This window comes from Opisthorchis viverrini (genome assembly GCF_000715545.1).
Source record: "Opisthorchis viverrini unplaced genomic scaffold opera_v5_12, whole genome shotgun sequence".
NCBI lineage: Eukaryota > Metazoa > Platyhelminthes > Trematoda > Opisthorchiida > Opisthorchiidae > Opisthorchis > Opisthorchis viverrini.
The window spans coordinates 3,896,446-3,919,353 of NW_008751668.1; the positions used below are offsets into that span (position 1 = coordinate 3,896,446).

Genomic DNA, 22,908 nt, shown 5'->3' on the forward strand with positions numbered 1-22,908 from the left:
AGCAACTCAACTGTGATACAAACCTGACGCACTACCGGATTAACTAAATGAGGGCAGTTGTAAAAAGTGAACACTTAAAGTGTTCAAAAAGACAAAAAGGGGACCAGTTTGGCGGAACTGATGAACGAGATTAAACTTGTGTTACAGTAACCAAGGTGGGATCTGTTTTCAAGTATTTGTGTTGCCCTCCAATTGGCGCACCGTTGTGATGTACTTGCAGTCAAAGGTCCTGGCACAGGGGGTTGTTCCCACGAAAACTCGTCCATATAACACATCTTTTTCCAGAACATCACATACATTTGCTTTGGGTGGTCACTGCAAAATAAGTCGATGTTTACATTTGCTTTCTTTCACGTCATAAGCTGGAACTTCATCTTGAACCAGCAGATTGAATATCAATGACAACCGAGACCTGTTCTTTCTATGGCGATTTCGTGACTGGATGAATTGCAACGTTTCGCTAGTTTTTGAAACTTACGCGTCAAGCACTTGTATTACACAGCAAATGTTCGAAATCGTCTATCTACTTTCACTCCAATTCCAGTACTGCGGATTTCAGCAAGTGGCTGAGAAATGCTGTGCATGTGGACACCTTATTTCTGAAAGGGTAAGCGTATCCTTACCGTTGTTCTTTTTTACAATCAGTCTCCCCTAAGGTACTTCTGTCCTAAGATGAAATTCACATTGGCTTTCCAATAGATTATCAAATTACTGACACCGAAAAGATCCAAAAGCTTCTCGTGCGCAGCCAGTTTTCGGCCGAAGGTTGCACTTTCAAAGTACGTCATCAAGACTGCTGAACAGCAGAACGCAAGAAGTTTATTCTCGGAACTTCAAATTGATGGCGCTTGACATTATTGGAGTATTACTTATCAAGCTGAACTGAATAGGTGATCGGTAAAGTTCTTCACACCGTAATTCATTGTGACAGGCGAATCCTCTACACAGATTGTTGGTTTTTACTTGACTGAAAGGAATAACATCGACAGTGGGACATGGTATTACTCATTCTAGGAGGATTTCGTACCGGCTTCCAAAAGTTTCGTCAATACTGAGGTTAATGCCGACGCGCATTTCCACAACTAGCTTCCATTCAGTGTCCAGTCTTTACAAGGCAGATAATTTGACGGGCGGATGGCAGCAGTGCTGGCAAGCAATCCGATTGGTTGACGATAGAACCAGCATCACCCGAGTTTAAATTGCATTCGGAAAGCTCAGAGCTATCTGTTTTAGTCACGACTAGACTTCTAAGTGATTCATTTTGGGCCTGAATATTCTTTTTAGGTACCCAAAAAGACAACTTTCTCGTTCGTCTTCTGCCTGACATTTGCCCTCACATCATTGAGTCATAGAGTTTAAATTTATAAAACGGCAGTAACGTGTCATCTACTATGCTGCCTTAAAACTCCCGACATAAACTAAAAGTCATACAGCTGCATGATGTCCTAATATTACACCGAATTTACGAGGGCCGGAATGCGATCAGTGTTCGTTTGGTGTTTTGTAAATTTTGTCTATTTTTGTACAATCTGAGCTGGGGAATTTAGAATATCAACTGAGCGTTAACCGGTCATTTGGTGAATTCGGTCAGACCTGGGCGGAAGTTGATGGTCACTTTATCTGAGAATGATCCCAGGTACATAGCACAGGAACACGTAGATTCTTATACGGTGACCTAATCCATAGAAAACTGAGTCGCTTGCACCTTCGAGTGACAAACGATAAATCGTTACACAGAGCATAAGTTTACCATGTTCTTTGATCAGAAAAGTTAAGTGAATGCATTTCTCACTTTTGTATTGTGTGTCAATTGGGAGAATTTCACAAGTTATGTATCTACCGAGCAGACATACAAGAATTTAACCAGACTTTACCACCTCGGTCAGCGTGGAAGAAGAGAATGATGTATTGTCCCGCAGCTCTCAATCGGTGGAGCCAGGTTGACTACGTTCACAGAACGTCGGATAATGTTACTTGTTCCACCAGCGTAGGTTGCACCTTAGTGAAGACCTTATCCTGATTAGTATCACAGGACAATAATTTACTCGTTAGTTATGTCCGCCATAAGGTTGTATGGTGGCCCATTATCTTTCGAAATATATACTTTTCTTTACCATAGGGTTTTATTTAACTAGCTTGAGATGGATGTGCGGGAGCTCTCCCAGAGTAGTTTCGTCGCCAAGGATGATGATGGTAATTCTAGTGCATTAGAAGGTTTATTAGGCCAAACAAGGTTCCGTTCAACGAGTGGTGCGGTTGCGCTGTGTTACTGAGGTGATGTTTTCTCATTCATGTATATACATTCACTCATTCGTCCATTCTATTATGTTCATCTATCTATCTATCTAGCTATCTATCTATCTAGCTATCTATCTATCTAGCTATCTATCTATCTAGCTATCTATCTATCTAGCTATCTATCTATCTAGCTATCTATCTATCTAGCTATCTATCTATCTAGCTATCTATCTATCTAGCTATCTATCTATCTAGCTATCTATCTATCTAGCTATCTATCTATCTAGCTATCTATCTATCTAGCTATCTATCTATCTAGCTATCTATCTATCTAGCTATCTATCTATCTAGCTATCTATCTATCTAGCTATCTATCTATCTAGCTATCTATCTATCTAGCTATCTATCTATCTAGCTATCTATCTATCTAGCTATCTATCTATCTAGCTATCTATCTATCTAGCTATCTATCTATCTAGCTATCTATCTATCTAGCTATCTATCTATCTAGCTATCTATCTATCTAGCTATCTATCTATCTAGCTATCTATCTATCTAGCTATCTATCTATCTAGCTATCTATCTATCTAGCTATCTATCTATCTAGCTATCTATCTATCTAGCTATCTATCTATCTAGCTATCTATCTATCTAGCTATCTATCTATCTAGCTATCTATCTATCTAGCTATCTATCTATCTAGCTATCTATCTATCTAGCTATCTATCTATCTAGCTATCTATCTATCTAGCTATCTATCTATCTAGCTATCTATCTATCTAGCTATCTATCTATCTAGCTATCTATCTATCTAGCTATCTATCTATCTAGCTATCTATCTATCTAGCTATCTATCTATCTAGCTATCTATCTATCTAGCTATCTATCTATCTAGCTATCTATCTATCTAGCTATCTATCTATCTAGCTATCTATCTATCTAGCTATCTATCTATCTAGCTATCTATCTATCTAGCTATCTATCTATCTAGCTATCTATCTATCTAGCTATCTATCTATCTAGCTATCTATCTATCTAGCTATCTATCTATCTAGCTATCTATCTATCTAGCTATCTATCTATCTAGCTATCTATCTATCTAGCTATCTATCTATCTAGCTATCTATCTATCTAGCTATCTATCTATCTAGCTATCTATCTATCTAGCTATCTATCTATCTAGCTATCTATCTATCTAGCTATCTATCTATCTAGCTATCTATCTATCTAGCTATCTATCTATCTAGCTATCTATCTATCTAGCTATCTATCTATCTAGCTATCTATCTATCTAGCTATCTATCTATCTAGCTATCTATCTATCTAGCTATCTATCTATCTAGCTATCTATCTATCTAGCTATCTATCTATCTAGCTATCTATCTATCTAGCTATCTATCTATCTAGCTATCTATCTATCTAGCTATCTATCTATCTAGCTATCTATCTATCTAGCTATCTATCTATCTAGCTATCTATCTATCTAGCTATCTATCTATCTAGCTATCTATCTATCTAGCTATCTATCTATCTAGCTATCTATCTATCTAGCTATCTATCTATCTAGCTATCTATCTATCTAGCTATCTATCTATCTATCTATCCATTCATCCTTCATCCATCCATCCACCCGCCCATTCATTCATTCATTCATTCATTCATTCATTCATTCATTCATTCATTCATTCATTCATTCATTCATTCATTCATTCATTCATTCATTCATTCATTCATTCATTCATTCATTCATTCATTCGCTCATTCATTCATCCAGTTTGCGCCCAGCTGAAACGAATCAATTGCTGGTATTATTCACTGGTTTTTGTGCTAACGTTTGGCTGAGTACCATTGTTAAGTAGTACACATTAAAGTTTCCAAATTTTGATGTGCACTGGGAGAATATAACAGCACTTTCAGTCCACAATGGCACCTCACCCATGGATGATTGCTTCCGATTCTTGTTTTACCAATTAAGGTTTACTCAGTCGTTCCTGCTTCATCCATTTCGTGAACTATTCCAAAACGTACGTTTTTATGTAGTTCCGACTTACTGCATCCAACCTTGTTACCGTGATCGAACTAATTGAAGGGCAAGTGCTGTTACCTTTGAGGACACGAATTCAAAAGTTCGTCAGAGAAGAAGGTTTGCCCATAAATAGATCATTCACCAGACACTGCGCCGCAGGATCGGAATAAGACTTCCGACATAAGCTGGCTGGAATGAGCGCCAGGACTGATATGACGCTCAAGGCGCCGGGCAACTCGAAAGACCGTCTCTTCTGTATATATCACGTAACTCATTACCTTTTACTTTGTTCCAGAGAGACAGAAGCTGCTTGCCTTATGAAGGTATAATGTAACCAAGTGTATTCCGTCCAGTTTTAACCCACCCAAGCAATTGATTGTACTAACTATTGAATATGGTTTCTACAGAAATGTGAGAAGTCATTCTGTTCACCAGGATCGATCTCGGTAAGGAACGCAACGCTGCAACGGATGCAACAACTCACGAAACAGTGTGGAAATGTTCGGACAAACGTCTAATATCATTAATATATAAGAAAAGTACATTGTTCCATTTCTAATGGGAATCCTCACAGAAAGCCATCAACTAAAAGAGACAATCAATTGAAGTCACCCTAGAAGGACACAAACCATCTAGAATAAATGAGTTTACACCTTGAATCTCGAAAGATGTGTTTTGCTCTTCAAACGGAAAAGCCGTTATATAAGCTTCCTATTCTTTTGACCGATAAATTTGGGTGAGCTATTACTTCAAACAACCGATATCATCATAAGCAGAGCTGCTACACTAACCCTCTATATTTCGACAACTACGCTCGTCTTCAAATCAATTAGGCTTTTACGGTGGACTTAACCGGATCCCTCGTTTATGGAAACCCGGAGCCTGAGGCTACCTGATGAACCCTCTACATTGATGATTAATCATTGATTTGGCTTGACTCTGAGTGAAAAACCTATATTTTAGCCTTGAAAACGCACTCACAAAGTTTCTCAGAAACTCTCGCCGTAGTGTTTCAGAAGGCCCATGCCGTTCAATGACTTCGTTATTTCGAGCTACTTGTAAAGCAATAAGTAGATTGTCCTTCAGATGGTTTCACTATCGCCAACCCAGCTCTTGCGTGCATGATAGCGTTAACCGCACATTTAAATGTTACATTCAAAATCAGGTCTAATCGTCAGGTATATTGCACTGCCTTGATGTGTGCAATGGCACAGCCGATAAAAAGTGCACACTGTGCACTTTTGTTGTGGTGATTGAATGATTTCACAAGTCCTCCCTGCTTTCCTGGAAATCTCACGCCCTCGTGTTAGCATCAACACGAACGCACATTGCATGTAACGGTTCTAAAACTGCGTATAAACAGGAACAAACAGATAGTGACTATCAGTAGTGAGTAAAATGAATTGTAAAGAGGACCTCAGACCAGTTTATGGGAAGATACAGTCTGTTTCAGGACGGGCACATTGATCGGGTTAGACCTGAACCCAGTCACCCATGAGCGGAATGCTACTTGCTTTGAAATCGAACAATTTGTCAAATTGTATTGGTCGTGTATACGAAACAATTCAAACAAGAAAATGTGAAGCAGGACCGAACTCTCTACGGCTGACTAGGGCTAACGGCAAGTAACCGTCTGCATGAATTGAGCTGAAGTGGCTGCATACGGTAGTCTTACCACCTTTAATTCATGATCATATTCCCTAGCCCTTCATCTATTGACCTGCAACTTACATTAACTAACCCAACTAGCACTAAAGAATTTGAATCTGTGATATTAAGCATCATCACTAGTCAACTTCTGTAATCGTCTTCTGTACTTGATACCATGTTATTTTGAGTTAGGCCCCATTGAGTCTCACCTTACCATACCATGAGGCCAGAAGTTTGTAGGCCTTTTGGATTTTTCTACCCTTGTTCTGTCAAATTCGAGCACTCGTGAAATTCGTGTCTTTCTTGTTTGCGTCTGGCAGATCTTGCAAGCCATGGGCAACTCGTATCATCCTGGATGTTTCAACTGCTCCGTGTGCACCAAATGCCTGGACGGCGTTCCTTTTACTGTGGATTCGAACAATCTTCTTTACTGCCTTCCGGATTACCATCTCGTACACGCCCCTCAGTGTGGTGCTTGTGGATACATGATTGTGCCTGATGGTGTAAGTTCTTCTACGTTCATTCAGGGCAATCGTACGAATGCCGCTTTACAAATTCCGCTAAGCCCTCTGTCTGATTTATTGGAGTGGATAGATTGCGAACAAGAACTCATGAATAATACCAACGGATCTGATACCACTTTGGTTCCACAACCATAAATAGGTCTGATGCACAACAATTTCTATCCAAGCTAACTAGTCTGGGGTATCCTTAACTTGCATTTCTGCTTTTGTGCCGTGAAGCCGCCCCCCTGTTGAACAGAATCAGTTGTATTGTATGTGATCCTCAGGTCGCTATGACTGGATGCTAAAAAGAACACCCGCATCCAGGAGACCCGCATATTGGACACCCCTGTCATCCAGTAGCATAATCAATTATACCCTTAGTCCAAATGAGAAGGATGATATTAACCCGAGTATAACGCAACTTTGAAATTCTGACGCGATATAACGTTTTACAGGCAAAAATTAAAGATAACAGAGCTTATAATTCTCGTCCTTAGTTCATGTGTGTGCTGGACTTCGGAATAACTTCAAAAAGTGATCTTATACGTAAACCCAGGCTGTAGCCTGTCTCCTAGGAGGGAGTCTTCCAAGAACGAATTGCATCTCAGAGCAAAGGAATTGGCTAATGTCCAATTTTTTGGCAAAAAGTCATTCTAGTGGTACGGATTGTAAATGCAACGTTGAAATCCCCACCACCTCTTGAATTGTTGAGACTCCTCATGCATAAACTGCTGTCCGTCTTCTGGGAACAGTAGTTCGGTGGGACTGTGTTTAGCATTTTGTGAAGACTGTCCACGGTTGTAATGGTGATAACCAGCGCTCCGTCCTCAGAGTGATCACTATAATAGGTTGATTTAAAGAGATAGTGTTTATGAACTGCACTACTGCACCAATGTTAAAGGTTCTGTGACATATGACGCATAAACAACGACTATTTATACTGTTAACCACTATGTCATCAATAGTATTCATACAGCATGAAGTACCCGTATGTAATTAGATTTACGTCATCATCATTGATAGTTGTACACCAGTGATATATACTGCAGCTTAAATGCCACACCACAGTGAGAGAAGAAAGCTTTAGTAAAAAATTCAAAGAAAAGGAAAGGGAAGGGTAGGGGCTTAGTGCGAATAGTCCCCATGTCCTTCAGGAAAATGGCCAAGGATCAGGTGGCTACATCTTCAGACAGGATTAGAATGAACAACCACTTACTCTGTTGGAGTGTGGCACCGCTAAGAGGACCACTTTATTGTCCCTTGCAAACCTCACTTCACACAAGCCCAGCTCACAACGACGGGCGAGCTGTAGTTAGGCAGCCCGATCAGAGGATGACAGCGTGCGTACCACTGGAATCGATTACGTGCTATGCCCTGAAGACTTTCCGACTATCTACGAACAGGATCACATGGGCCTCAGCCAGGAATGGTCTAGGATCCCAGTGGCCCTGTCATGACCACCTCATACAAATATTTTCGGATCATGTGGAGGCCGCATTCAACACAAGACCAAGTCGAAGTATTCTTTCCATCGAATCTTTAAAACACATTTCTTACGCCATAGAAACACTTCTAAGCAGCAGAACCCACTCCATTTTCAGTGGCAGTTGTTGCTATGAGAACCTTTAAGGTGTTTTAGGATTTACACCTTGCTTCGCAAGAAATGAGGTCAGTTTTTTGGTAATAATATGATCTGATCTTCGATAAGGTAACTTCGGTTATTTGTGCCAGTCATTCACGGCAGAGGTCAAATTCGGGAATCACATTGTTTTCACGCGGAATGTAAGCTCTGGACAGCGTGTCAAAAATGAACAACACTCCAGTTTGGTGTGATAACTTCTGATTACGATCGGCAGGTAATCTGTGTGCTACTGTATTGACTAGTGGGTACAATGACCGGCAGGTACGATAAATTTTGTGCTGAGTGCACGTGCAAGCAATCCTTCCCGAGAGAAGACTATGTCCAAAAGCTCCGTTTCGATTGGTGCGTTACTCTGTTCCGCTTGGGAAAAACTTCGAAATCTGTTGGCTTTTTGTCATGACCGCTGACTGCAACGACCCCGATGCAAAACGAAAACTCATCGGTCGGAGACGTCCGCTTCCACACAAGTGACGCGACACAGGTAACAGGTAACAGGGTCTTCTGCTATGACGGACTCACTGGAAATCTTGAGTCCAAACAACAAGCACGATCATTGAAATCACCAAAATGATGTACCGATGGTTGGCACGTAGCTGGATCTTTACCTCTCTCTTCAGTTACCAATGAAACAAATTCTCTTGAAAAAAATTCATTACTTTTGTTTCCAGTAAATTCATCTAACATAAAGATTTGTTGAGACTTGTTTTGAGGAAGCATCTGACGGCTAAGGCTCCCAAACAGATCAACCCCGACATTTTCAAAGTTACTACATCTGAAGGCCAGTGAACTGTATTCTTATCTGTCTGAACTACGGCCTAACAGAACTTGTACATCTTGGTCCGTGTGATAGATCGCTAATTGATTTCGTTTAGGATCAACCGCAGGTACGTAAACTTGCAGCTGACGCACTGAGTTTGACTGTCCTTAGGTATTTTACCGGAATAATATGACCATCAACAGCTGTATCACTCTGAACTCTTTCATGAATGGACTGGTCCGTCCATAATTTAGCCATACCTGAGTGATCTGTGACTCAGTTCAAATGAAAACGATTTCCGGTTGGCTTCAAATGTCTTATAGCTACAGAATGGCATCCCACGGCCAAAATATTCAGCCTCGAAAACTTCATACGCTTTTTGCTAATCAAGCACACTGTCCCGACTTAGCCGCAATCACCCTTGACTGCGTGGTTCATCGGAAAACACGAACTAAGCGGTTACAAGCAATTAGACACGAAACCTTATCTGCACAGACTTTCTGCAAAGTAAACATTCTCAGACTTTTACTTTCCTGGACATCATTTAGAATAAGAAATAACGAATGCACACTGTACGGTCACTTCATACTTTCTGTAGTAATCACCTCCCGTTGGATGCGTGAGCGGAGGTTGAACACCTAATCAGACACTATTTGCATGCTTCATCAGTAGTATACGCTTCTACAGCGGTACTTCTCCGCTAAAAACTTTCACGTGAGGCTGAATGTCGCGTATAACTACGAGTCGGTGCTTAAATGAGGCACGGTATTGCGTCGATAGAATTATAATTGGAGATATTTTAGTGGTCTCTTATTCACGCCTTCATCCTGAATTGTATCTTATTTATAAACAAGCCGTATCATGTGCAGCATGCAAAAGTTGCATGATTTCGCCACGTCTTTCAGCGTACAGAAGTATTGATTAAATCATGATTTTGGTCCCACTGAAATGCCTGGAACCGCTTAGTATTTTCATTAGGCTTTGTGTTTAGATGATTGGAATCTGCTCCCGACTTGCATGTTAGGCTTCTGGTAATCTATCGAATACCGAAATACAGCGAACTGGCGTTCTTTTGATTCCAGGCTAGGGTGAATTACCAGTCTTTGGTGAAAAACCAAGAAACACCTTACAGCTGTTCCATCCTTACTTGAAATCCTCATCAGTGTGAATTTAAGGAAGTCAAGGGAGTTTCAAACCCTCGACATCCCGGCTGATGATTTGGACGCCCAACTGCAGATCAGTAGTATGATCAACTCTTCGAGTTTCGTAGGATGTCTAGTGCTGATGATTCCGACTAAGGATGAAACAGCTGTATAGTGCTTCCATGTTTTGCAGAGTGGGCAGGATTCACTTACGGGGCGAAATGTCTATTAAAAGATCCTGTTTGGAATGGATGCTCAGAACTGCAAGTTTTTTCGATGATCATGGGCTTACTCAGCACTAACAGACTAGTCAGCTGAGGCGTGTCAAGTATGACTTCAAAATAGTACAGGTTTCACACATTACGCATTTGTTACTGACATGCATATCCGTCCCCCAATTTAAATCCACACAGGCCTCAAACGAAGTTTTACGTGTTGCGGCTTTGGACAAGGAATTCCACTTGGATTGTTATCGCTGTTGTGTGAGTTTAAATGCTACAATTATTTGTCCCAAAATTTACAAAGTCCCTGTCTGGTACTTCCTGGCCCATTATATCTTCTTTTCGTCTAATTATCTAAGTCCAATCGTGTGGTATCCGCAGTCCTAGCCTGACAATCATTCGCTTATTCTCATAGGACAAGAGAGCAACGTTCGTTTAATGGCCAGAGTTTTGTGGTCATACCTGTTACTCTTTACTATCAGTTAATTATTGCTGTTGCTCCTGCGGTCAAGAGGTCTAAACTATTGACTTCAAATTTTGATCTCCGAACCGAGATTGGTCCAGATCGCATGCAACACTTTTTTTCGATGTAATCAACAACAAGTTCTAAAATGCAAAGTTTGGAACCGACTGAGAGGTTTTCATTTCAGACGGGATTGGTAAACAATCGGTAGTCTCCAACTAAGCATCGTTTCACTTTTGACACAAAATTCCGTCAGGCCAAATGAACAGGTCACCAACTTGTCCAGGTTTTGAGGCAGACGGAGAAGCAATCAGCAAAACCTCCTCGGATTGGCACACTAGATCGGTGTTGAACGTTGGTTTAAAGGTTTAAAGGCACTAAGGTCTCTATAGGACAGACAGCCAGGGAACTCCACATCAGAGTCAGACAGTACAGGAGAAAAATAAACAGACGGTAGGGAAACGTAGATGAAAATCCAGAGTTACTGAAAGACTGAGCGATGGCGGAACATGCACTGGACACGGAACACAAAACAGATTCAGAGAATGTTGAGGCAAGGATTACGGTCCGTGTCACAGAGACTGATGGCTAAGGCGGTGGAAGTCGCCAACCAAGCGTGTGGAGAACGGTTTTAGATCAGTCGAGCTAACAAGTGTTAATGTACATTTGTCAGAAAGAGGAGTCATCAAAACCCCATCCTTCCCCACAAAATAAATTGTCGTAGCACTTACAAACCCACACATACTGACCAAATCCATGAGTGGCACCCAAAGTGAATCATCAGTTGAAGTACCTTTAACTGGAAGATTAAGGAACCGAATTCGATCAGAAATAATTTGAAAAATTCCTTCAACCCATCAGTCGTAAGATTTGAGCAACCACACTAGCTGACAAGACCCTTTAACTGATGCTCAACGCTGACCTAATGTGCTAACCTGAAGAGGTCTTGCTGATAGGTTCTCCTTCTGCCTCACACCTGACCAACTTGGTGACCTGATGAAGCTTTTGTGTCAAAAGTGAAACGTTGCCCAGTTAAAGGTTAGCGACTGTTTACCAAGCCCTTCTCGAACAAAGCTCTAAACTGGTTAACTTACTGTGATCATCATGCGACCTAATCCTATCGGTCAATCTAAATACGGGAAATGAAAGCTTAAAACGTGTCCGGTATGCTGTTTACTTGTGAAGACTTGAGCATCCGTGACATTCGCAGTGATCTGCTCTGGGAATGGAATACACTGATGTCAGGATGCGCCCAGGCATGAAAAAAGCACAGTGCAGAGAATGACGCATTCCCAAGGTCATCATCGGTAGCACACCTTCCGGATATAACGTTCCGGATAGCAGGTGCGTTGGCGGGTCTCACCAAACACGGCTTACCAACACACAAACAGCGGAGTGGAGCTGAGGGTGTTCACTCAGGTGCGTTGGCGGGGCTCACCAAACACAGCTTACCAACATACGAACAGCGGAGTGGAGCTGAAGGTGTTCACGATCGGAACACCGCCATTGGCCGTACAGAACGAACAGGTGAACGACCATACTTGACCATTTAGTCATCCTACATATTTACGCAGAAGCTCTGTGTTTATTCCCTGACAATACGGCCATGTCCCGAGTTCTCTGTCTTCTCCTTGTTGCATAGTCTAGCAGCTTCAGTGCAGGCGTAACTAATAGACGGCCACCCACGATACAACTGTGTGTGACGCCCGAATTAATGCTGAACAGATTCCACTTAAGTGATACGACGGTTTGTCCACTTGAGCAAAACCAGATTTTTCAGTCATGATTCAAGATAGACATCCACCACCCACATTGCGTATAATTTTAACTCAATGCAAGGTAGATGCTGGTTTCAACGGATATCAAAAATTTTGCCGAGCTGATCTTACGGATTCATTCGTTCATATTCCAGGACTGTAAAAAGCTTCTCGGGGATGAAATCGAGAAGCGGTGCTATCCAATGATCGAACCAGACCCGAATGTCCCGGAAAGGATGATCCATCGTTTGCTTTGTCTTAATTGTCATCTGAACCGGATTGGTGCCGTACCCGCGACGACCGCGAGTTCATTATCCCTCAACCACAAACCAATCACCAGCTCAATGAATTCGCCTTTCCGCCTCTTTACAGCATCATCGGATTATCAATGACCCATCGGTTGAGTTTATTGAGAATTCAGTCGAGTTCAATCGCATCACTAGTGCGGTTTCTGTCAGTGAAAACTACACATATTTTTTTGAATCTTTCCCGAAAGTTAGCAGTAACGAACCACTGTTTTATCAAACTCTCCAGCGCCAACTTGTACTCTATACGATTCTTTCAAGCTTATGTATGGCTTTTCCTTAAAGATTGGGGCGTCTATATTCGTTTCGACCCTACATCCTATGCGTGATTTGCAAGGGAACAAAGCTGAGTTTGTTTCCGAGGCTGTTTATCAGCAGCGAAAATTCATCAAAGGTTACTCAGATCGCCTGGTACGCCCTGTACAAACAGCGTAAACTGGGCTACAGATGGCCGGTGATGAAGCGTCATTAATCGGATCAAACTCGTGCCTAAATATTCTGTCGCGCCCCCATAGTCATTTTGAAGAACTACTTTTTGAGTTTCCGTGGTCTGCAAAATATCTGTTCAGGTATAAATATCTGCTACCTACAGTTTCTGGCAAAGTGACAAGCATAAGTAATAGGATAGGCATCTGTCATGTGGCCTGTGTAAATGATTGCTTGGGTAGCATGGTTTCAAACTGGATCTTTACTAAGCTTTGTTCTCCATGATATGTAGCCAGCAGACCGACGAAATGTACAATTTAGCAATCTACCATGCAACTATGCATATTTTAGAGCACAGTTCCCTACGCGGTCCATTGAAATAGAGACGGGGCGCCGTTCATATTGGTGAATCGCTGGTTCTGATCTGGGGCTGACTGTGACTGGATACCACAGCTAATTCGGTTACTCTCGGTATGGTGAACAAGCGTTCGACTCGAGTTTCGTTGTTACCGGTGTCAATAAATGTTTGAACTTCTAGCGTCTCATACACTGGGGCGACCGTGTCATTAGTACACCAGCACACAGCGAATGCGCTTGAAGTGTCACGGCAGAACGACTGAGCTTGCCGCACTCGAGTGGCGTGTGCGGTTGACTCTTAGCTACTCATAAGTAGTCAAAAACTTTATACAGAAGACGTTGATGGTGCGGCCTGATTGGAAAGTCTTGGTGGGTCATTTTGTCGGCATAGCCAAGACAGTTACTGGGTTTGGGGTATGGAAAACCATACAAAGTGAGACCTAACAAATTAGAAGTAGCAATCAGTACTCAGTTCTTTTCACTCTGCAACTCGGAACAGCAACAAAGGACAGGTAAAAGTAAACCTGAACGAGTTCTTCGGATATCTCTGAACACTTAAAGCTATCCCTTATATGGAGCAGCCTTGAGGTCACTAACAGTTGACCACCTGATCAACAGCTTGTAAATCTACCTGAATAACGAGGTTCCAGTAACATTACTTATGACTTTTAATGATTAACCTTAAATATTGAACCCAAAATATACACTGGGTAAGAGGCGTGCACATATCTGGTCCCGGTGGTTATTTTTTAGTTAACGAAGCATGTAGGATAATTCCTCCTAAGGTCATATAATTGAAGAGGTCAAGACGGACAAGAGTGCAAACAGGTACCTGTATAGACGTAATACAATACCCCATAGCCCTTCGTGAGACTCATCAGATAGGGTCAGTCCCCGAGTTTCCGCCAGCCTTATGTTCTAGTTGAACCCGAATGGTTTAGAAACATCATAAACGAGACATTCAGCAAGATTCCAGATGAGTCTCCTGCAAAGCCAAATTAGTTTACAACTGAGTGTATTTCGCCAAACAGATACCATTATTAATAAAGCCAAAAGAAATAGAAAAACGCTTTTAGAATGCAGTGGATTAAGCAGCCAAAATAACCTATAGATATTGTTGAGATGAAGGCAGGGTGGGACTTATGGGGGTCTGTGCATTCAAGGAAGCACATGTTCGTGAACTTGCAACCATGTGAGCTCAAGATGTTAGGGGAGGGTGTTGGTTGTTTTTTTCAATCGAAATTGAGTCCCGTAAGTGCCCCTACCTATGCTGAAAATCCGAAAAGCACCGTACAGCTGTTTCATCCTTGTTTGGAATCAGCAGCACGGAATTTCTAACCCGCAGCCTCCTGGCTTGTAGTTCTAAAATCTCATTTTTCTACCATCAGCAGCTGACCAGTGGTGTGATTAACTCACCTTGACAGGATATAGCATCATTCACCCTTCAATTCTGAGGGGAGAGAGCTTCCCAGAGAAGATTATCCTGGGCAGTTTATTTTATCTTCAAATCTCCAGGTTGCTACAGTACGGGAGAAGTCTGTATACCTTAACCTTCCATTTCTGGACGTTTCAAAACAGACTGGCTCAACTGTGGACTTTAGAAAACCATAAGTAGAACTGTAAGCGCCACCGAGCTTTATACTTGGTTTACTATGTGATGACTGTTATGCCTCATAGTAACACAACGGTTGCCAGTCCACGCTCCTTTTCATGCCTTGGATGTACGAGGTACCAACTCAGTTGAACAAGAAAGGAACGGATGCAGGCTAATTTTTTTAACGAAAACAGGACATCTCCAATCGGTGCTTGATTAGCGCATCACAACATAGACCCCACTGAACCTTTACGAATTCTTTACAGGACAAGATCACACCTACCCAAATAGATGAAGTGTCACATCGATTAGTGGCCGTTTACGTGGCAGGCTGCAAACTTCGTGGACCTATCTTCTGCCATCAAAATAAATTTGTCCAGACAGTTTGGCTCCCGCGTGGAATCCATCCGTAGGTTCGTGTGTGCATACACTATCCCTCCTACCGTATTCACGTCACAAAATCGTCTTGTTTATGACCTTGGACCCGTTGTTGAGCCCCATGCTGGTCAGTATCTGTTCCATCTGCTGATTCGCCAACCTGTAGTATCTGTTGCTGACCCGCTCCAGTGCCCAGTGCCTGAAAAAGACTCACGGAAGGGAACACAACATCCATATGCCGAACAAGCGGGTGCGAGAGCGCGAGTGCCTGAGAGTGCGAAAGTACAATGGTCTTAAGCTATTTATTGGAGGAACACTGTCTGAACTTGGTCCAATGCTGACACACGGTTTGGCTGCGACGGGGCTGGCTGTACGAGGCTGCGACGCGCAGCATATTGCGGGGTCGTTGTCTGCCTTGATCAACGCTGACCCGCGCTGTCCGGGTTTGGTACAAGGCTGTGAAGCGCTGCGTACTGAGGGGGCGTTGTGTGTCTGGTCAACATCTGGCAGAGCTAGGAGTCTCAGTGGTTTTCAGACATTCAGTGGTTGCTTTCATGAATCTGACCTTCCTGACAGTATCTTTTCACTGCTCTTGGTGTGGCCCGGTAGTTGCTCATGTTCGAATGTTTTAACCTCCACAATTGTGTGCCCTGAGGGGAAACTATTGAAACCATAAGTTCGTCAGCCCTTGCATCTGCCGTAACTAAATGGGCATTTTTGGTTGGTTAGACGAAATACAAGTGATGATTTGGGTGAGGCCTGCATGAAACAGTATGCCACCGATCAACCGATGTTTGCCCATAATACGGCACCCTCCCTTCGTTTTCAGTCTTAACGCTTGTCATACCTGGTTATTCTGTATACCTCATCGTATCAGCGGAGGTAAAATTCACACCAGCGGCTTCTCGGTTCTAAATTTTGATTGGCTGCGCCAGTGACCAAGTACAAAAGGCACACGAACAGGCTCAATCGTTCTTATTAAATCGGTTTATCTGTAGGGCAGGTTATATGGATCTCGCGATGATACGGAGTAGTCTACCAGGTTGCAAAGTTTAAAATACTGACCCACAAACAGATTGAAGCCCCAAAACAGGAAAATTCGTGGTTTTCAGAAGTCGATTCCATGGGAAACTTTAAGCGCCGGGATGAGGGGACAAGCTACAGATGGTAGATATTAAGGAGTAAATCTTACGGGCTAGCACATGGCTTTGATCCTCGAAGCGATGGAAGTTAGTCATCTAAGGATAATACAACTACACAACTCCAAGAACATGCGTATGAGCAGGCAAGATAGTACTGTAAATGTACTTATTGATTCACATGTGGCCTGTGCCCAAATAATCAAGATGACTGAAACACTTAAACGTGATTTCACAAAACGTATCTACCTATGTCCGAATGAGTCAGCGAGCTGAATGCGTCACGATAAATCAGCCCACCTCTTTAAAAAGTTCTTATTTGGAAAGTCTTCATCTAGTTAACGTCAAATTTTTGTTTAATAGACTATTTGAAGAAACCTCTTTGGTATCACCTTTCTATGTTTTAGGCTTAAATTCACTCCAGCTGTATGGCATATGCGGTTGTTTTTTCCATTCCACCTGTGCAAATTCAGCATTATCGACTTATTGAAGCAACTAAAGGAATTGACTGAAGATGATTCTGAAAGTCATTTTGAAAAAAAACTCACTGTCGAAAGATTTGGTGGTTAGCGAAACACACTCATTTGCAAACAATTTCGGTTTTGCAAGAAACTCACCTGGAACCCAGCTGAATCTCTCGTTTGTGATGTGTCCAGGCAACTGAATGTGTTGTACCAGGTCGCCTCATGTTTCAGTCGCTACGATATTCGAGATATCGCGATACATGTATATTCAGTTGCCTGGAAACATCACAAAGGAGAGATCCATCTTGGGGTCCAGGTGATTATCTCGAAAAACCAAATTAGTATGAAAATGAGTGTGCATTCGCTAATTTCGTGCAATTTGGTTTCAAGTAAAACATAAGGTTGACGGAAACTCGGGGACTGCGCCTACCTGATTAGCCCCAAGAATGGCGAAACTGGTCGTGAGCTGTCGAAGATTCAGTTGTTGTTGTTACCCACTGAGATTGAAGAACGAAGAGAAACTGACCAACCTGAGCCAGCAACTAAGAAAGAAGGTCCACCTTTGACCCAAACCCGATAACAAACTGTCATCCAATTCTCCTCACAAGTGCTGTAAATGCCCCAGGACCGAAACCAGTCTGACTCTTCTATCTAACCGCTTCACCATTCCTGGTCCAACCAAACCGCCGCCACAGTCTCCAGGCCATTCAGCTGGCTCAAATACCGCTGTATAAAACGCGCGGAAGCGGTCAAATGTTCTCACGGTTTATTACCAACGTCACATACTTCAGCTTCACAGGAAGCCAGCACAGAGAACACCCGGATTTTTAACGGTGATCTGCATCCAAATGCGAGAAACCACAAGGTCACCTTGGACAGTCCGAAAATCAGAGAAGGATAAAAAAGTTGGGTTCAGTTTTTTCGTCAAGAGGGCCAGTGAAGTCCAAGGTACTGGATTAGACTTACAAATCGATGGACCCCGTCTTCTTACAATGAAAGAAGCGGGAGCTATGATGCTGGTTATTCATAATTTGCGTCAAACATTCACGCAGCGCACATGCTCAAACATCCCCTGGAGCGAGCGGATGAATCGTCATGATGCAGATCTCCAAATTAGAACCGAAAGGAGTGCCAGGGGAGTTTTCATACATCAACTAACTTCACAGAGTGGAAGTGCATCCAAGAGCTCCCGGACCTCACTAACCTTATGAACGCTGAAGTTACCCGTCTCTGTACGTCAAGAAATTACAAGAGCACTAGTCCACGCATCTTCAAGGCTACCAAGCTATCCACCAACACGGTGTCTTAGAAACTATATTCACGGTACTTGTACCGTGGCGCAACTCCTCGCTGCAACAACCGAGGCCCTGCGCCTGAGTCATAGTAAACCCAATCTACAGCCACAAGGCAGCATCTCTCATTGAGAATACTCTGCCAACAAAAAACTCACCTGTTCTCTTTACACTCGAAAATTCCTACATATCGGTCGAAGTTTGACCAATTATGTGAATCCCTGAAATATTACTAACACTCTGGGATCTTTAAGCTGCAACTGCATTTCCTACTGCAACACTAAAGCCCAAGGTCTCCCCAGTTAAGCGAATCATCAACACAGTTCCAAATGGAACCTCATTGTGATCACGGAGACGTGGCAAAGCTTCAACGTACTAGAGCGAAGTCCAAATCTCGGGACAATCATCTGTGAGACGCAAGAGCCAAACGATGGTCGGTGGGGTCATTGTCCAACACAGAAGCACGCTAACACATAACCTACTGATTACAGACACCGTTTTCTGCAATTTTTCCCCCCACTAATAAAGACACGTGTCCCTTTGCTATGGTGCATCTCCCTCTCAGCGACACAGCCCAGGACGAACTTACCTTAGCTGTTCACCTGACAGTAGCAAGTCTAGGTCACTCTTATCGGCTGCTCATTTGGGGACCCTAAATTTACCTCACTCTCCGAAGAAGTATCCCGCAGGTCCACCTTCAGTGGCAAATTGCTAGACCTAACCCACGTAATGCCTCCGTTGAATCATTTGATGGAGTCTATTCGCTATCAAGGTTCAGGTCCTCCATCTCAGCTCGGCATTATCCCGACGAACGAGAAAGTCATGGTGGAAGGGGTCACTTTTGAAAATCCAAGTGGTAGTAGAGACCACGTAGCTGGTGAATTCTTCTACAGGAGCGGCAGCCCAGACCTTCATAAGCAAAACAAATCTTTCAGCGCTCCAGGTGCTGCTACTGGCTAACGACCAGAACATCATGCAAACGCTACAACCAGAGAATGCGTGGACAACTTTCACCCATCGTCCGGCACTGCTTATCGATGTCGAAAAAAGTTCGCCATACCCTTATTAGTGCACTGTTAATGATGGCCATAATAAGATTCAGAAGGCATATGCACTAATCAAAGTTTTTAGTATAGTTGACAATGGTGAGATGCCACACGTATGAAAATAAATACAATGCACAATGGGGGCAAGTCAAAAGGGGAACTTATCGTCTGCGAGAGTTCCTTGGTGAAAGTCCAGAGGGCGGAAACGTGTTTTCTCCGCAGTATGACTGCTACACGTGTTCCATAGTTGTCTGTGGACCTGTGGAGAGTGGTTGGCCTCCTGCTCCCTGCGCGAGCGCCAGTCTGTGCGTGTGCTGACCGTGTTCGGTTTCCCTATATGTAGGTCCGTTTTCGTCTGTGTAGGTGTATCAGCACATGAGTTGTTGCTACGCTCGCTAGACGGTACAGATAATCGACGTTTGATAAGTCACCTTAATGTGACGTGGTTTGTGAGTATAAAAAAAGGCAAGTCTCGTGATCCAGTGAGCTTAACAGCCAAGTATGTGGGTGACACCCTCACTGGCCCAAATAACTACAACCGTAGCAGGACAAAAAGTGGGCGGTAAAGCTTGACCATGGCTGGTGACATTACAGTGTATATCCCAGACAAACATGTTGGAACAGTTATGATGCCCCGAAAAGCCACTACATTTCACTTGTCCGCAGAGATAAGAAGCACTCACATCTGTGGCTTGTTACAGAGTCCACAGCAAGCCTGAAACTCGTGTGTAAACATGTCAACCAACTGAGGATTTTCGAATGGGACCCATCTCCGCTTTACGCGGAGGACAGTCTAGTTAGCGCCTTGGAGCAGACGACAGACACTGGAACAATACACCTCTGTGTCAGCCAATACGCTCCACAACTACAGAATATCACTTATTTCACAAGTCCTCTGATTTGAGCAACTATACGTTTGTTCAGTTGGGCTACACTGACTGCACACGGAAGTATGGGTCATAGTCTCATATCTATTCAGCCATATATTGAATTCTATGGGCGATTGCCATCGATTCCCCCGTCTGTTCACCGCCATCGGGCTTCCCAATTGTGATTAACCGGTCACGTGCGTCTGCTGCGGCCTTAATTCCCACCACCAGTACACCCCATGACTGGCTTTCGTCACCAGCGGATTTGGATTTTTTTAACGAATTTGCCATATTGCCGTAGAAAGTGCACTCTATTGAATGTAGGGAACAAGAGTGAGTGCCGTTAACACCACTTACATCGGATTGCAACCGAACAGAGGAATGACTGTCCAAACGAGAGTGACGTGTAAATTCTACGGTTCTACAGTCTACTAATCTCAATCGAGAAACGGCTTGGCAAGTTGCAGACATTGTCTGACAAGCGGGCTAATCGATCGAAACAAACAGGACAGTTACCAGGTCGCTGTGTGAGCCGTCGTACCAACCAATCACATCACTGAATCGTGACCATGTTCGCCTGTTCAGACTGCGCCCAGGGTGCGCTGGTGGAGTGGTGGTAGCCCGCTTGTCTAGCATGTGAGGCGTACGACACGGCCAAGTGCATGTACGCACTGCTGATCAACGCTCATGAGAGCGAGTGGAGTGGACTCACCAGAATCACTGCGCCAGGACGGAAGGACGATTGTTCAAAGAGGAGAGTAGTGTGAGCTTGTATTCTAGAGATCCTGCATCCTCCTACAACTAATCTGTAGATTTACCACCATATCGTATAGTGATTGATAAAATTAAGTAATGTATATCTAACAATGAGATTGAGGTTGTTTGTTCGTTAGTTTTATTGTTTGTTGTTTGTTTTACTTGCTCTGCTTAATATGGAGCATTAACGGAGAAACAAGTGATGACCGTATAAGGGCTTTCACACAAGCTGACAGTGGATGTATCCGCTAACAACCCTCATTGACTAATAATTTATTACCGCCCTAAACCGTTCTATCCGGTGTATTTGTCGAATGAACATACGTGGGTCCTACAGAATACAAGACGTTAGTATATCAGAGGTATGCTCCTCGACACCGAACGCATCTGGCGGAAAATTTCCAAAAGATTAACTTATTTCATTTTACATAAGTTAGGCCTCAAGCTGATTGAGGCTGATTGTATCAAAGAACATTAGTATTGATTTCTCCAACTGATCTCTTGTAACCTGCGCCGCACTACCCGTATAACACTGCATGAGATGAAACCAATTTCGCAAGAGATGTAACAACAGATGTGAACAAGAATGAAAAGAGTTGATTCGGTTCGAACCCAGAACTACCTTGGTGTTGACCATCCAACTGGATCAAAGTCCCAAGTTTCCTCTCTTTTAGCGTCACTTTATTGGCAAAACCTCTTTGGAACTTAAGACATGCACTCAACAACATCTGGCCTAGATAGCGCAACCGCTTGTGGATAACGCGTGTGTTTACACTATTCCATTTTCACAGCGAACCCGATCCTGACCATGTGGTTGGCCACAAGGTGTTTTTGAGCAGCTTGTAATCGGAGGCATTTGGTTCAGCTCTTGGTTCACCACGTTAACTTGATTGATGTGGTTGAGAACTAACCCACGATCTCGTAAACCAGGCTGTTGATCACTCGCCGACAAAATCAAAGCTGATAATTTTTTCTAACCTACCAGCTGTTTACTTTGTTAGCAAAACTTTCATCACTCTGATTGCACTTACATAGTGCAGAGTTGTGTTTCCGAATGTGAAATCTCTAAACATACTTCTTGTGACTCTAGGAGAAGCCCTGGGGATAAGGGGGAATTTCACAAACGTCGCTAGTTCTATTAGATCGGAAGGAAGTGGGCAGTCTCAAAGCCCCGAGTCACGTTTGCTAATATTCGCATCACTTGTGGTATCGAGATGCATATCATTGGGTTTCAAGGGCCGCATGTGCCTCTGCGAACAGATGGTGCGAGGTTTTCGAGTTTTTGACCACTGATATCTCAGAAGTGGTGTCGGAAGGCGCCAATAGATTCGTGCTAAGATAATTAGGAAACGGATATTTGATTGTGCAGTAGCAGAAAACATTCAGCCCGACCTAAAGCTGTCACCTTGACGTGGTGGTCGGGCTTGAGTGCTGCAATGATCCCGCGGGCTACACTAGCTGGAACTTCGTTCCACAAGGTACAACCAAGCCAGGAAGGCCAAAGTGGGGCAGCCAGACCAAGAGCAGCGAGACCCCGCACTACGTGCAATCGTGGTACGGGGGGGTCTGGGGGTAAAGTCGTACTGTTCTCTGCGACAGAAGTGTGAAGGCAGTAAGGTGTTTCCCCCAGGTGACCAACATACCCATATTTATGGAAGCAGCAATGCCGCCTTCCCCTGAGGAAGGACGGGTTAGAAAAGGTCGGCCCCAAAAACCGCCCACTCCGATCGCCCAACGGTTGACCGTGACCGCCGGCGCATTATCCAATACGGTCGAAATACTTTTAAAGCCAAAGAGCCTGGTGGTGTTCAAAAGGCACTTGCTGTGCACAGCCGCATCAGGAATGAGACAGTAATGCCTTATTCCCTGCGCCCTCGGGT

The 22,908-nt window shown here is 43.3% G+C and overlaps 3 protein-coding genes across 3 annotated transcripts in view; 1 reads left to right on the forward strand and 2 right to left on the reverse strand.

Moving 5' to 3' along the window:
- T265_01193 (hypothetical protein) overlaps positions 1-12,964 on the forward strand; it is a gene marked incomplete at both ends in the record, with an annotated part of 19,685 nt that extends 6,721 nt beyond the window's left edge. Inside the window, 4 exons of the mRNA XM_009165154.1 lie at positions 545-607; positions 6,235-6,417; positions 10,375-10,443; positions 12,558-12,964. Coding sequence (XP_009163418.1) covers positions 545-607; positions 6,235-6,417; positions 10,375-10,443; positions 12,558-12,794 — 552 coding nt within the window. The remainder of the gene's footprint in view (positions 1-544; positions 608-6,234; positions 6,418-10,374; positions 10,444-12,557) is intronic.
- T265_01194 (hypothetical protein) overlaps positions 1-14,927 on the reverse strand; it is a gene marked incomplete at both ends in the record, with an annotated part of 27,035 nt that extends 12,108 nt beyond the window's left edge. The window contains one exon of the mRNA XM_009165155.1: positions 14,907-14,927. Within this exon, the coding sequence (XP_009163419.1) occupies positions 14,907-14,927 (21 nt within the window). The remainder of the gene's footprint in view (positions 1-14,906) is intronic.
- Positions 14,928-15,532: 605 nt separating this feature from the next.
- T265_01196 (hypothetical protein) overlaps positions 15,533-22,908 on the reverse strand; it is a gene marked incomplete at both ends in the record, with an annotated part of 46,685 nt that continues 39,309 nt past the window's right edge. Inside the window, one exon of the mRNA XM_009165157.1 lies at positions 15,533-15,661. Within this exon, the coding sequence (XP_009163421.1) occupies positions 15,533-15,661 (129 nt within the window). The remainder of the gene's footprint in view (positions 15,662-22,908) is intronic.